Source organism: Carlito syrichta, unplaced genomic scaffold (genome assembly GCF_000164805.1).
Source record: "Carlito syrichta isolate Samal-C Ts95f unplaced genomic scaffold, Tarsius_syrichta-2.0.1 Scaffold309041, whole genome shotgun sequence".
In the NCBI taxonomy this organism is placed as follows: domain Eukaryota; kingdom Metazoa; phylum Chordata; class Mammalia; order Primates; family Tarsiidae; genus Carlito; species Carlito syrichta.
This window is the reverse complement of record NW_007253137.1, coordinates 282,535-297,519: the sequence shown is the minus strand read 5'-3', so window position 1 is coordinate 297,519 and position 14,985 is coordinate 282,535. Positions and strand designations below refer to the sequence as shown.

Sequence of the window (14,985 nt, the reverse complement as noted above, 5' to 3'; positions counted from 1 at the left end):
AATTTTTTAGTTGACATATACTTTCATTTGTGTTTGTTCAGTTAACCTACATTTATACCTACTCTGTGTATTTGTGTATGTGCTTGTGTGTGTGTGTGTGTGTGTGTGTGTGTGTGTGTCCATGCACATAGCCCATGTGAAACATTATGGAGTTTATAAATAGCTCACTTATACTTTTTATTCCATATTACTTTTCTGATTATATGTTTTATTATCCAAAAAATTATAAATCATAACTGACACAGATACTTATTACAGGAGTTCACAAAATGAGAGATTATGATATAAAATATTATTAAACCTGTGTTTCAGTAGATACTATTTTAAGAATTCATTTTCTAACCACTTTTTTTTGTGGAAATTATTTAATCAGCTAAACCCTTTCTACTATTATATCTTTCAGCATTACCCTCCCTAACCAAATGAAGTCCAGGAAAACCAGAGAAAAAAGTTTCTTCTATTTCTTAGATAATCCCTAACATAGGACCCAGTCCCCAGTATTTAGCTAAATAGACCACATTTTATGCAATAATTTTTAAGTGACTCAGTTAAGAAAGTTAATTCTGCCTACTCTGCCCAAATGATTGAAATATAATCCTCTCAAGACACTTATCACAAAGAACCTAGTCAAGAATAAATCTTTTAAAATATAAATCCATTGTGGTAGACTGAAAAAGGTTGCTATTATAAATCTTGATAAGTTCTAAAATAAGATAATGGAAAAGTAATAATAAGTTCGTAATCAAACATTCTGCGTCAAGTGATGATAGTGTCTTTTCTTAGTAAACTCACTGCAAGTCTTTATGTTATTATACTCAGGATAGCCCACTCAGTTCCATCAACTTTGTTCATGAATGCAAAAGCCTAGCCTAAAAATATTTTTCTAAAAGATAGATATTAAACAAATGTTTTATCATGTATCTTTTTTTCTCCTTACTTTTTAAAGAAAGTTATTTCATTCAGGTTTGACAGCAAACAACATAGATTCTAGTGAAGGTTATTTGGGCAATAATGATATTAGAAGTTGGGAAATGCTGCCTTTGCAAGTAAAAAATAGATCAAAGCATATGAAGAAATTTCTCCAAGGAAATCTTTATTGTCATCCATGATCAAAGGCATTGTGTCCATACATTTACCTAAGTGAATTTACATTCGTGGCACTAGAAACCAACCCTGAAGTCAAATTGAGACAAGCAGAAGCCAGCGACTTTACAGTGATTTCTCTGAGGATGTATCAGCAAACAAAAGGACTGCAACAAACTGCCTCAAAGCATCAGTTCTCAGAAGGACTACCCCAATTCCATTCCAATAAAAACATTATACTGGTTCTCCAAGATAGGGATGCAGAGGGCAGGACGTCTCTTTGCCCCAAAGCAGGGAGTAAAACCTAGGAAGCCCTAAAGATAGAGATGTGGGAGGCAGTGTAGAGTGGGGGTCAAGATCACTCTGCAGTCTGAATCGCAACTTTTCTATTGGCCACTGTGACCTTGGGAAAGTTTTCTTATGTTCCTCTCTCCCACAATTTTCTTATCAGAAAATGGGGGTGATTTATGATACTTGCTCATTTGGATTAATGAGATATAGTCAGTGTTTACCATGATGATGATGATATGTATGGATTCTTTTTTGTTCCCCCTCAAAGGAGAGTTATTTATGGTTATAAATAGTTATCACTATTATGAAGCCAGGAAAGCCATCAGACTTGAACAACCTAGGAAGAAAAGGAAGTTGTCTGAATTTCCTAAGTTTCTAGAACACTGCTCTGAATTTTCATTTCTAACTTATTTTAAAATTCTGACAATCTACAGTGATCCACTGTAGAACTGAAACGGAATCTGGGGATGATCTGTATTAGGCGTCACAGAAATTTTAAAGACAAATTGACTGGTGAATAAAGAAAAAGAGCCATAATGATTTTAAAGAACATAAAATTTAGCCTTTTAAAGAATTTTCTTTCAAGGCAATATTAGCTTAAAAAATAATTATTAGTTGTAATTATGAACAAATTATTTAATCTATACTCTTTGGGGAAAATGCTGTTTATGAAAATAATACTTAAATTTCAATCTCATGTTATTTTCTTTAGTGTAAAAAGTGCTCTTTAAAAAGTATTTTGCTTCCAACATCTACGCATAAAACCTCAAAGTTTTCAAAAAGCAAGAAACATTTGTTTTAAATCTCAAATGAAACCTCAATATACCTAATACAAAACCTTCTATACTCAATGAAATTTTTTATCTATGATTGATTAGTACCACAATTAAAAATTATGTCCTCTGCAGAATCCATCTTGTATTGAGAGAATTGATTATATTTCCCTGGGTAGGTCAGGTCTCATAATGCAAATGTTAATTAATTTTTTTGTGTTAAAAGCTAAATCCGAAGATTGAATCACTTTTACTAGGAATTTATTTTCATGAGTTCACTGCCCTTTGAATCCAAACAGTTTGTCTTTTGGCATATGCATTCTTTTAAACAATAAAAATGATTGTTGGGGAGGCGAGTTTTTGTCTGACTTTTTCAGAAGCCTGTAGGTGTGAATCTCCTGGTCAAATCTTAAGAGTTGATATTTGGGAGAGACATTTCTTTTAAGCCCATTCCCCTCCCCCCACCAGAAAACTGAAAAATAGAGAATTAGAACTGCATTAACTTGCAAATATTTTAAATCTGCTTTAATTGCATATGATTTTCCATTGTTATTCCTTAAAATGTTTAGTATACTTTTTGTGTAAAGTATACCCGTTGCAAAAAGGCCTCTGATGAATTGTTAGGTATTTACACTCCGAGGCTTCTACCTCCAAATCTGGAAATTTCTCCGTCCTAGAAAGAGCATAATAAATTGAAACCTACTTTCACTTTATAAGCTAATTGACCATGATGTAGGAAGAAAACAAAATCTTAATAGAGAGAAAGAAAATATTCAACATGTCATAGGCAGAAAGAAATGGAAAATCATGGTCCCTTAGGAACATTTTTCTAATGCAAAGCACAGGTCCTTAAGAAAGGACCTACCACACTCCTCCTCTTTGCTGACTGGAATGCTGCCTTAGTCAGGGTTCCCAGCCATCTCCCCAGTGGGCAGGATCTCTTCTGGGAAAAATACTGCAACAGTGTTTGTAGTCCTGCCTTCTGCTGGATTCTTTCTTGGTGTGCCTCCAAGAATAGAATCAGAAATGTAGAGGCAGAAATTATTTTGGAGATTTTGCAGATTCGAAAAAAACCAAGTCCAGAGAAGGGAAGTAATTTGCCCAAGGCCAAACATGAAACAGATAATGGGACTGGGGGCCTATCCAGTGGTCCCCATTGCTTCTAAGCCTAACTGCTGCTTGAGAAGAACTCAAAATCCATAATTTTACAGAAAATTTTAGCTTTATGTTACTGTTATTATTAGAAGTGGGACTGTATGGGCAGAAGATAAACATTTAGTGATTCAGTCAAAATAATACTTGCATAACATGTTTGAATTTGTTATATATAATAGAAAAATTACTATTATTTTAAACCAAATTTAAGATGTGTTTATTTATTTTTAAGTTGTTTAAACAATGAAAATAACTTCATTATCTTGAACATAAATGTATTTACATGTGTTATTAATTAGTTCAACCAACATTTTTTAAAAATTTTATTTTATTATAGGAATGTGGGGTACACGTGAGGATTAACTACATAAATAGGCTGCTTGCAGGTGAAGTTTGGCCTTCTAACTGATCCTCACTCTCCCTGGTAATGAACCAAGTACCCTTTGTGTTGTCACATGTCTCTCTCAACCTGTTCCCTCCCTCCCTCTAGCAGTGCCCAGTGACTGCTGATCCCTCCCTTGTGCTAATGTGCCTAGTTCTTTCTTACTGTGATAGTTCACTTAGTATTATGGTCTCCAACTCCATCTAGTTTGCTGCAAAGTCCATGATTTTGTTGTTCTTTATGGCTGCGTAATACTCCATCGTGCATATGTACCACATTTTCTTTTCTGTTTTTTAGTTCATGTTTTTTACTAACTCATGCACAATTACTTGTCTTCTAGTTTGCTGAAGCAGTAGGTCAGACAATATTTACCACAGTAATGGCTGACCATAAAAACTCCAGCACCATATTCATCTGAAGGGCACTCCCAACGAAGGCAACTAATTTTGCCATTATCATTCACCTTCTAATACTTCAAGACAGCCAGATTAACCTTCTTTTCCTTATGCTTATTCTTCTTGGGAGTGGTGTAAGACTTCTTCCTTTTCTTAGCACACCAGGAAATCTCAACACAAGGTGAAAAGTAGGCTCCTTTTGAATGTTGTAGTCAGACAGAATATGTCCATCTTCCAGTTGCTTGCCAGCAAAAATCAGTCTTTGCTGATCAGGAGGAATTCCTTCCTTGTCCTGGATCTTTGCCTTTACATTTTTTATAGTATCCAAGGGTTCAACCTTGAGAGTAATGGTCTTCTTGTAAGGGTTTTCATGAATATCTGCATCTTGTCAGTGGTTTTACTGCAGATGGCAGATTGAAAAGGATGAGCGCTGCATCGGGCTACCCACATTTTCTTTAGTTCACTTTCTATCGGCAGTAGGGTTGGTTCCATATTTTTGCTATTGTGAATTGTGTGGCAATTTGTGTTATTCTACATGTGTTATTAATTAGTTCATCCAGCATCTTTGAAACCTCATTGTTACTAAACATATTTGTAAATGTGAAAATATAGAAAAGAAAGGGCCATCGCTTTGCTAGACTCTGATGTGGTCATGTGCTCTTTGAGCTATGACTGTTGCTATGCTTCCTGGCTTTGGCCCCCTCCCTCACCTTGGGGTGTGGTCTCTCTCTCTCTCTCTCTCTCTCTCTCTCTCTCTCTCATTTACTTTTAAATACAGTATATTTTCTAATCTAAAAAAAAAAAAGAGAGAAAAGAAAGAATAACAGTTCTTGTTTTCAGCTTGCCAGCAAACTGGGGAGGCTGACATAAAACAGACTGTGACACTGTGTGTTCCTAGCTGTCATATGATGTGATAAGAATCCCATGGAAGCACAAAGAAGGGTACTTAACTGTGAAGAAAGAAAAGGCTCCCCCCATAGGCAACACCAGACTTGAATCTTGAAAGAAGGAGATTAAGGAACAAAGGGCATCCAAAGGGGAGAGTACAGCTGTGCCAAGCAGGTAGGTATGACAGCAAGCAGCAGATTTGGGGAACAAGTTCTTCTGTACATGACTGCATGCCAGGATTCAGTGAGGGTGAGGACAGGCAGGGACCAGATCACAAAGGACTTTGTACATCATGCTGAAAAGTTTGAACTGTAGCAGAAAATAATGAGAAGGCATTGAAAAATGTTATGCTATAAATTAAACAATGTGACGCAAATTATCCTGTAAAGTTTTTTTTGTTGTTGCTGCTTTTTAATATCAGATATCTTGGTAAAACATCTATGAATAGAATGTGATAAAATCATCAGAATCTAGTTCTAGTTGTAGAGCTGACAAAAATCTCAATTCCCTCATCTGTAAAATGAAGATCATCACAGTGTTATTGAAAGACGTGCACAAGTTAAGTGCCGTTAAGCATTTATTACAGTGTCTGCCACATTGTGAACACTCAATAAATGTAAGTTGGCATCATTTTCATCATCATTATAAAAGACTGGATTGAAAAAGAATGGATTAGAATGCAAAGGGTTCACTTTAACATCTGGAGTTGAGAGCAGTTTTCCAATTCTTCTGTATCTGTATTGCTGAGAGTAATGGCATTCCTTTAAGAGAACTACTTTGTCAGAAGCATGGCCAGGATAAGGCACCAGCTAGCAAAATACATTGATTATGTACTTGAAAGGAAATTTTCCACCAATTTCACTGTCCAAGAAAATAAAACTTCTTCAGCAGTGAAGAACAGCAGTATCCTGAGAAGAGCTATGTGCTTGATTTGTTAGTTAAAAGTAGAAGAGGAAAATACCAAGGTTCTTACATAGAAATTAGGAATGAAATTTACCTTTTTTTTTTACCCCTCTCTGTTGGCTGGCAGACACCACAAAAGAGAGAGCATATTATGCTTTTAATTTGCTATTAGATTGTAACTAATTACTTATAAAATATCCTCATACACTAATGGCTGAAGTTTATTTTTTGGCTCTATTTTTGTTATTGGAATATTTTCTGTCATTGTGCCAAATTGAAAAGTTGAAATAGTTTGGCAATCTCAATTTGATTGTATTTAAAATTTTGGTAGGTCTAAATTAGATTTGCTGTCTGCATAATGCTATCTCTCTATAAAAAATGACTATATTTTAATATTCTATAGAATAATAGGTTTACTTTCTGTGTTCTGTTTTGTTAGTGCTCATATATCCCTCCCTGTAAGAGAGAAAATCAGAAGAACTTGGAAAGTGTCATGAACTGGCAACAATACTGGAAAGATGAGATTGGTTCTCAGCCATTTACTTGCTATTTTAATCAACATCAAAGGTAAGTCATTATTTACATATGCATATTAAAATTGTTTGTAACCTCTGTAATTACACTGATACATCATAGTTTATACTCACTTGACAAAATATATAACATGAAGATAGTCTCAACTCTCTCTAGCATGTAGTTAGGGAAGCTCCTTCTTGCTCTATAGGGTGGGAGGCATAGAAAGAATCTGCAGGACAGAAAAAAAAGAACTTGTATATAGAGCTTACCCGCTGGATGCACTAAGAAATGATAGAGCCTTTAGGTAGGAACATTGTGTACTAGTAGTGTTCCCTGAAAATTACAGATAAATTCATATAAGCTAAACAATGTGTGGATTTGCTAGCATTTTGTATTGCACCAAATCTTACCTTTCCTTTCCTTTTGATTATGATGAAATGTCAATAAAATGAGCTCACACCGTTAAAACTTTACTTGAATTGGCCAGGCGCCATGGCTTATGCCGATAATTCCAGCACTTTGGGAGGCAGAGGCAAGAGAATTGCCTGAACCCAGGGGTTCAAGATCAGCCTGGGCAACATGATGAGACCTCATCTCTGCAAAAAAATTAAAGGATTAGCCAGGCTTGGTGCCACCTGCCTGTAGTTCCAGCTACTTTGAAGGTTGAGGCAGAAAGATCGCCCAAGCCCAGCAGGTTGAGGCTGTGATGGCATGTTTGTGCCACTGCACTCTAGCCAGGGCCACAGAGTAAGACTCTGACTCAAAAAAAAAAAGAAACGTTACTTGATTTACAGAGTACTCAATTTATTCCATATAAAAATGGTTCCTGGACTGGAACATTTTGATTCCCAACCAGATTAATCAGTAATGTCTTCATCAAACATTGAGTATTCAAAACTCTTTGCTGTACATTAGTACTCAAACCTTCCCTTCCTTCCATAGTCTTTCTTTTAGTGAATTGCACTGTCATTCACTTGTGTAATCTAAAAACCTTTGAGTAACTCTTAGTTCATTTTTCTCCTTTATACTCTTTAACCTGTGTTCGCCGTCATATGGATTTTACCTCTATCATAACTCTTCTCTACCTTCCCACTGCCACTGTCTTACTTGAGATCCAGATTTCTCAGCTCCATCAATGTAATAGTCTTCTAACAAATTGTTCTGCCTCCACTGTGGCCCTATTCCAGGCCACTCTCCATGATACTACCAGGGTGATCTGTCTAACATATGAATGTGATTTAATCAGGTGATTGCTCATAGTTTTCACAATAAAGTCTGAATGTCTCGGCATGGCTATGTGTCAGAAACCACCGTAAGTCTCCTGGCTTACTCCAACAGTGATGCATTACTTCTTATGATTATAATGGTTTGGCTGGGCTTATTTGCAGTCAGATGATGGCTGAAACAGTTGCATGGTTCAAGATGGTCTCCTCCTTCACATGCCTAGCAGTCAGTGCTGGCTGTCCATTTCTCCTCCACCTAGCCTCTCATCCTTCAGTAGGTTCAATTGCCTTCCTTACAGCATGGCAGCCTCAGGGCAGCATTTCAAGAGAGGCAGACCTCGGCTCTGGAGTTTGAATAATATACTTTCGACAAGTACTGTTGGTCAAAGCAAGCCACAAAGCCAGCCAGATTCATGGAATGCTTAAATAGACTATGCTTCCTGATAAAAGGAGCTGTGAATAATTTGTGGCCATGTTTAATCTACCACAGCATACAAGGCTCCTCAAGTTCTTGCCCCAGACCACTACCCCTCCAGCCTCGTCTTTCTGATCATACTCTTTGCAGTGGCCATTCTGAATTATGTGAAGTTCCCAGAACATCTTATACTTTTATATTCATGACTTTTTATTTGCTTTTCCTGCTTCTTGACTGTTTTGCTAAAGACTCTTCTCAGATATCACTTTCTCTGGGCTCTTTTCCTTGATCCCCAAATTTGAATTTGTTGTATATCAGTTGGGATGACATCTGTTGCAGGTAAACAGAATTCTCACTCAAAGTAGCATAAACAACTAGAAAATTTATTATTTCATACATCAGGAAATGCACAGGTGGGTTGTTTGATGCAGTGACTTAATGGTGTCAACAAAAACCCAGCTTTTCTTCAGATCTCAGTTCTGCCCCCAGGTGGCTCTTTTCATACTTCCAGATGTCATAGCCAGACAAAGCAGTGTTCAAAGGCAGTAAAAGCCTTCTTTCCTGGTACATTTTTCTAGGGATTATGAAACCTTTTCCCACCTTCCCGCAGTCAACCTCCCCTCATGTGTCCTTGTTCAGAATGAAGTCCTTTGCCTGTACCTAAACCGATCAGAAGCTACCTCTGAGTTAGGAATAGGGCAGTGTCTCCCAAGTCACTTGGAGGAGGAGTGTGCACCTGAGTAGATTTGGGAAAGAAGGATAAGGCAGATAGGATGTTGGGGAGCAACCAGAAGTGCCAGTGACAAGGTATGTCTCCCATGTTCCATAGTCTTCTGCGTACAGCTGTGTTCCAGAGGCTTGCAACAGTCACTTCACATAACGAGGTCAAAGGAGCTTTTTTATTTTTATTTTTTAAATGTACTACAGATCAATTAAATTAGGATCTTTGGCAGTTGGACCCAGGCTTTAGCATTTTTAAAAAATCAGTTATAGGAATTCTAATAGGTAACCAGAATGTGGAGCTACTGCTCTGTCCTCTCCACCAGTCACACCCACTACTGGAATTGTTTGTATGCCCATTTTTCTAACCGGACTGCATACTTGGGAAGGGCATAGGCCAGTCTTTGTAACTCTAGCACCTAGCACAGCACATGGTTCTCAGTTAATAAACATTTGGCGAGTGAACTAATAAGAGAGTTGTTAAGGAGGATTATTTGCTTCCAAGAAATTAGGATTTATTGGGAAAACATTTGCAAATATAAGTATGATTTCATCAGCTAGAAATGAAAGGGGGAAAACCTTGAAAATGGGGTGGCTACAATAAAGAGACCAAGGTGGCTACAATAAAGAGACCAAGGTTTGACAATAGAAACTTCTGTAGGTATATTGGTTATATAGTGAGTGGTGAGTTTGTAAACTGAAGAAAGTTTGGGGATAGATTTCTTTTTTTTTTTCAGTTGGAGTCTCACTCTGTCGCCCAGACTGGAGTGCAGTGGCCGCTCCCAGCCACCGCTAATTTTTGATTTATTGTAGAGATGAGGGTCTCACCAAGTTGCCTAGGCAGGGTCTCGAACCCGCGGGCTCAGGCAATCCATTCACCTCAGCCTCCCAAAGGCGCGACGATTACAGGCTGAGCCACCGAGCCCGACTTGGAGATAGATTTCTAAAGGGTCATTAATGTCATACTAAAGATGTGGTCTTTGTCATATAGGCAATAAGAATTCGTGTAAAGTTTTGCTTTTTGCTTTTTTTTTTTTTTTTTTTTTTTAACCAAAGACTGACATGAGTAGATCTTTTGATTTAAAAGGTAACTGGTGTGCTGAATGCATACTGAATGAGAAAGATGAGTTAAATAAGAAAGGAGAGTAGTGAGGAGAAAATATAACACTTTTGAATAACTGTCATGTGCCAGCCATTGTAAATGACATTTTATTTAGATTACCAAATTTCTTATAAAAGTTCTAGCCCTGTTTAACAGGTGAGTAAACTGAGCCTTAGGATGTTAAATAACTTGCCCAGTAGCTAGGCACAGTTGCTCAATCCCGTAATCTCAGCACTTTGGGAGACCAAGGAGGGAGGATTGCCTGAGCCCAGGAGTTCGAGATTATACTGGGCAACATGGTGAGAACTTGTCTTTACCAAAAAAAAAATCAGAAAGTAGCCAAAAGTGGTGGTGCACGCCTGTAATCCCAGCTACTAGGGAGGCTGAGGTGGGAGAATTGCCTGAACCCAGAAGGTCAAGGATGTGGTGAGCTATGATTGTGCCACTGCACTCCAGCCTGGGTGACAGAGTGAGAACCTGACTCAAAAAAAACCCTAAAACAAAAAACGCTTGCCCAATACAACTGTTAAGTGAAAAAAACTGGAGTCTGATTAGTCTAGTCTGATTCCCAAAGCTCCTACCTACAATTAACCATCTGCTGGTCCTGATAAAGAACTTTGAGGGCATAAATGAGGGTAGTGGTAGTGAAAGTAGGGAACAGGGATTGTGTCAGAAAGACATTTTAGAGTTAGAATCGGCAGAACTTAATGACAATGTAAATGATGAGGAAAAGGAAGGTGTCAAATTTGACAGAGTGTGAGAAAAGGGTAGTCTACCTCTGAGTATGCTGAATTTTGAGGGATTTATAAGATACCCAGAAGATGCTTTGGAAGAGTTAGAAACACAGACTTTTCATTCAGGAGCAAGAGGTCAGAAGCAGTGTTATACAGATCTGGGGACTGTTGGCTCGCAAGCTGCGGTTGAAGCAAAAAGAAAGCATGCATACCAACTAGGAGCACAGAGTAGGAAGGGAGATGTTGACAGAATCTTGGGATCATCTACATTTAAATTATAGGCAGAAAGAGATGAAGGAGGAGTGCCCATAGGGTGAGAGGAAAGTCAAAAAAGAATGTCTCCACAGGAGAGTGTTTTAAGGAGAAGGAGGTACTCCAGAAGGATGCTGAGAAGTCATTGGTTTTGGCAATTAGCAGTCTGTAGTGATCATTGTGGAACAATCTAGGTACAGTCTTCGAGTACAGAGTAAGAAATCATTTGTATTGGGCTGAGCTGAGAATATGAAGACATTAATAAGCATTAATAAGTGCAAATTTTTCAGGGACTACATCAAACTAAAAAGCTCTGTAAAGACAACACTCAACAGAGTGAAAAGGCAACCTACAGACTGGGAGAAAATATTTGTAAATCATATATCTGATAAGGGGTAAATCTCCAAAATATATAAGGACCTCCTACAACTCAGTAGTAAAAAAAAGCAAAAAAGCTAGTAACCTGATTTAGAAATGGGCAAAGGATTTGAATACATATTTCTAAAAAAAACAGACATACATGAATGAATGACCAACAGGTATATGAAAGCATTGCTCAGTATCATTAATCATCGAGACATGCAAATCAAAATTTCTTACCACAGTGAAATATTACCTCTCTCCTGTCCGGATGGCTATATTAAAAAAGAAGAGACAATAAGTTTTGGCAAGGATGTAGAGAAATTGGAACCCTTGGAACACTGTTAGTTGGAATGCAAAATAGTACAATTGCTTTGGAAGACAGTATGCAGGTTCCTGAAAAAATTAAAAGTAGAACTGCCATGTGATCCAGCATCCCAACTTCTGGGTATTTATCCAAAAGACTCGAAATCAGGATCTCAAAGAGATATTTGTTCTATATTCACTACAGTTTATTCACAATAGCCAAGATGTGGAAACAATCTAAATGTCCAACAGATGAATAGATAAAGAGAATGTGAAGCTGAGTACAGTGGTGTGTACCTATAGTCCCAGTTATTATGGAGCCTGAGGCAGAAGGATTGCTTGAATTCAGAAGTTCAAGTCCAGTCTGAAAGATTCATCTCTAAAAAGAAAGTGTGCTATATACATATAATGGAATAATGTTCAGCCTTTCAAAAGAAGGAAATTCTACAACATGTGACAGCATGAATGAACTTGGAAGACATTATGCTAAGTGAAATAAGCCAGTCACAGAAAGGCAAATACTATATGATTCCACTTAGAGGAAGTATCTAAAATAGTCAAATTTATAGACTCAAAAGTAGAATGGTGGTGGCTGCCAGGGACTGTGAGGTGGAGGAAATGGGAAGTTACTAATCAACGGACATAGTTTCAGTCAAGTAAGATGAATAAGCTCTGGAGATCTGCTGTACAACATTGTACCTGTAGTCAGCAGCAATGAATTGTACACTTACAGTTTTAAGAGGCTATATCTCATGTGAAGTAGTCTCACTACAGTAAGATAAAATAAAATGGAAGTCTTTGATGACTGGAAAGAAGTTGGGGGAGGAGGTGAATAATTGAAAAGGAAGCAAGAATGGATATAGAAAAATGAGCCTCCAATAGACTAAAACTGCTGAGGGAGAGAGAAAGTTGAATATATATAGTGAATACGGTAAAAATGGAAATGAGATTGGAGGAAATAAAAAGGTTAAGAAGTAGGGAGTTTTTTTTTTGTTTTTTTTTTGCTGTGAGGTGGGAGCCCAGTAGCAGGGAATAGGCACCAGCAGTCAGGATAGGTAGATCCTGAACCCACCGCTGTCTGAATCAGGGGCTTCTTTGAAACTTACTGCCCTGGATCAGGAATTGGTTTCAGAATGTGTGTGAGCTTGAGCTTGCAACTGGAGGGAAACGAGACACCCCTGTCTCACCTGCTGGCCTGACCAGCTGGTGATCATCTTAATAATCGTCTTTTTACTCCCGCTTGGGTACTGTGTATTGTGAGGCCTGACTCCCCAGGCCGGGTTGCCTCCTAATCAAGGACTATCCTTCCAGAATAGGCAGAACTATCTAAAAAGAGCTAAACCCCTATTATATACTAAAAGGAAAACTTTTTCTATACTCTCCCAACACTTCTGGTACCATGTGTGGGTGTTTTCCACACCAAGCAGTTGTCTGCAGACACCAGCTGGTTCAATTCAATTCTAACACTACTCGGAGTTAGCCTCAGATCCCGCAAGTTCAAGGTCTCAATCCCACAAGACCACTACCACTTTAGATGCCAATAGCATGTCCCAGATTTCTACCTGTACTTATGACCAACCTGCTATAAGTCAGAGATCCCTACAATCCTTCTCCTTGGGTTTGATAATTTGCTAAAATGGCTCACAAAACTCAGAGAAACACTTTACTTACTATTACCAGTTTATTATAAAAGACACAACTCAGGAACAACCAAATGAAAGATATGCATTGAACAAGGTGCCCCAACCCAGAAGCTCTGAAGCTATTACAGTTTTTATGGAGGTGGTGTTATGTAGGCATGATTGATTAAATCATTGACCATTGGTAATTAAGTCAATCTCTATTCCCCACCCCTTAACTCCCCTCCCCCCAGTGGTCAGAAGGTGGTGCTGAAAGTTCTAACCCTCTAATTACATGATTGGTTCCTCTGGCAAGGAGCCCTCTTTTTCCAAGAGTCACTTCATTAGCATAAACTCAGGTATGGTTGACAGGGGCTTTCTATGAATAACAAAGATGCTCCTCTCACTCCTACCACTCAGGAAATTACAAGGATTTTAGAACCTCTGTGCCAGGAACCAGGGCAGAGACCAAATACAATTTTCTTATTTCACCTAGAGCAGTTGTGTTAACTTTAGTACAGTAAATTTAAGCTCATTATACCTCCTTCAGAGCAGATACACATTCCCTATCCATCATCTCACTGTCCCATTCCCAAACTATGGGGGTGTAGATAGAAGCGGGGGTGGTCTAGCACAGCCCAGTCCAACTCAAGACATGATTTTTAAGCGACTCTGGGAAAGCAGGAGTTTGGAGTTTGGCTCTTTTACCATGACATATGTGAGAGGAAACAGGAGTGCTGTTTAGAGGTGTGAAAGATGGCAGCTCCCTGGTGCCATCTACTCTTAGTACACTTTTTACTACTGCTAAATATGAAATAAAAATAAGCTTACTGTATGGACTCCCAGATGCTCTTGGTAGGATGAACTTTATATTTAAAATAACCTTTAGATTTCACTCAAACGCAAGAAATTAGGGAGAATAGTTAAGTCTTCATTTTTAAGAAAAGGGTGTTATTTTAAAAATCTTAGATGAAGGCTTCTGGAGTCTTATCTTTCCACGGGTTAAACCTTCTTGAGACAAGCTGTATTCAGAAGTAGAGACTGCGGTTGCCAGAGCAGCCACCAGGAGCTATGCCTGCCATGAGAGGTCAATCCCCATGTGGCCGTCCCTCTCTGCACCCAGAAAGGATTCTGAAGAGGTGCTGCTGGGGCAGCTTCACGCCAAGGGCTGTCCATTCTGGGTCTTCTCATAGAACCTTTCACTCTTTGCTTCTTTTAATCTTGGGCTCACAGTCTCCTTCCAATGCATATACATTTCTTTTTTCCATTTTTTAAAATACAGGTAAGGTCACACTTATGTTCCCTATACCATTTTTTCTTAGCCTTTCCTTGGCTTATTCTTTCTCAGCAAAACCCAATTTATACCACCTTAACAAGTATGCTTTGAAATTCCCATTCTATTGCCAGAAAACTTCTCAGTGGTTTCAGTCTTCTTATATAGTTCTCCTCCTTCATCTTTGCTTTAACTGGCTTCCCCTTGAAGAGGGCAGATCCCTGGAAAATAGTTATTCATTCCTCAATTCCCCATGGATCTAGGGGTCAGAGGGAGTGATCAGTCTTTATTTTTTGAACTTTTTTTCTATACTGGTTTAGTGTGTGTGTGTGTGTGTGTGTGTGTGTGTGTGTGTGTGTGTGTGTGTGTGTACAGCAGAGGCAGATCAGATTCCAGTCTCATGGGCAACCAAGCAGAAACACAGACCCATCAGCACATCTGTAGTCCCAGTTATTAAGGAGACTGAGGTGGGGATCATTTGAGCCCAGGAGTTCAAGGCTGCAATGAGTGAGCTAGGATCATGCAACTGCATTCTAGGCATGTGACCGAAGGAGACCTTGTTGAGAGCAAGTTTACTTTTTTTTTTTTTTTTTTT

General features: G+C 38.4%; 1 protein-coding gene and 1 pseudogene across 1 annotated transcript in view; one reads left to right on the top strand and one right to left on the bottom strand.

Moving 5' to 3' along the window:
- KCNMB4 (potassium calcium-activated channel subfamily M regulatory beta subunit 4) overlaps window positions 1-14,985 on the top strand; it is a 70,930-nt gene that overhangs the window by 31,433 nt on the left and 24,512 nt on the right. Inside the window, exon 2 of the mRNA XM_008066611.1 lies at window positions 6,310-6,437. Coding sequence (XP_008064802.1) covers window positions 6,310-6,437 — 128 coding nt within the window. The remainder of the gene's footprint in view (window positions 1-6,309; window positions 6,438-14,985) is intronic.
- On the bottom strand, window positions 4,010-4,463 carry LOC103269034 (annotated as a pseudogene).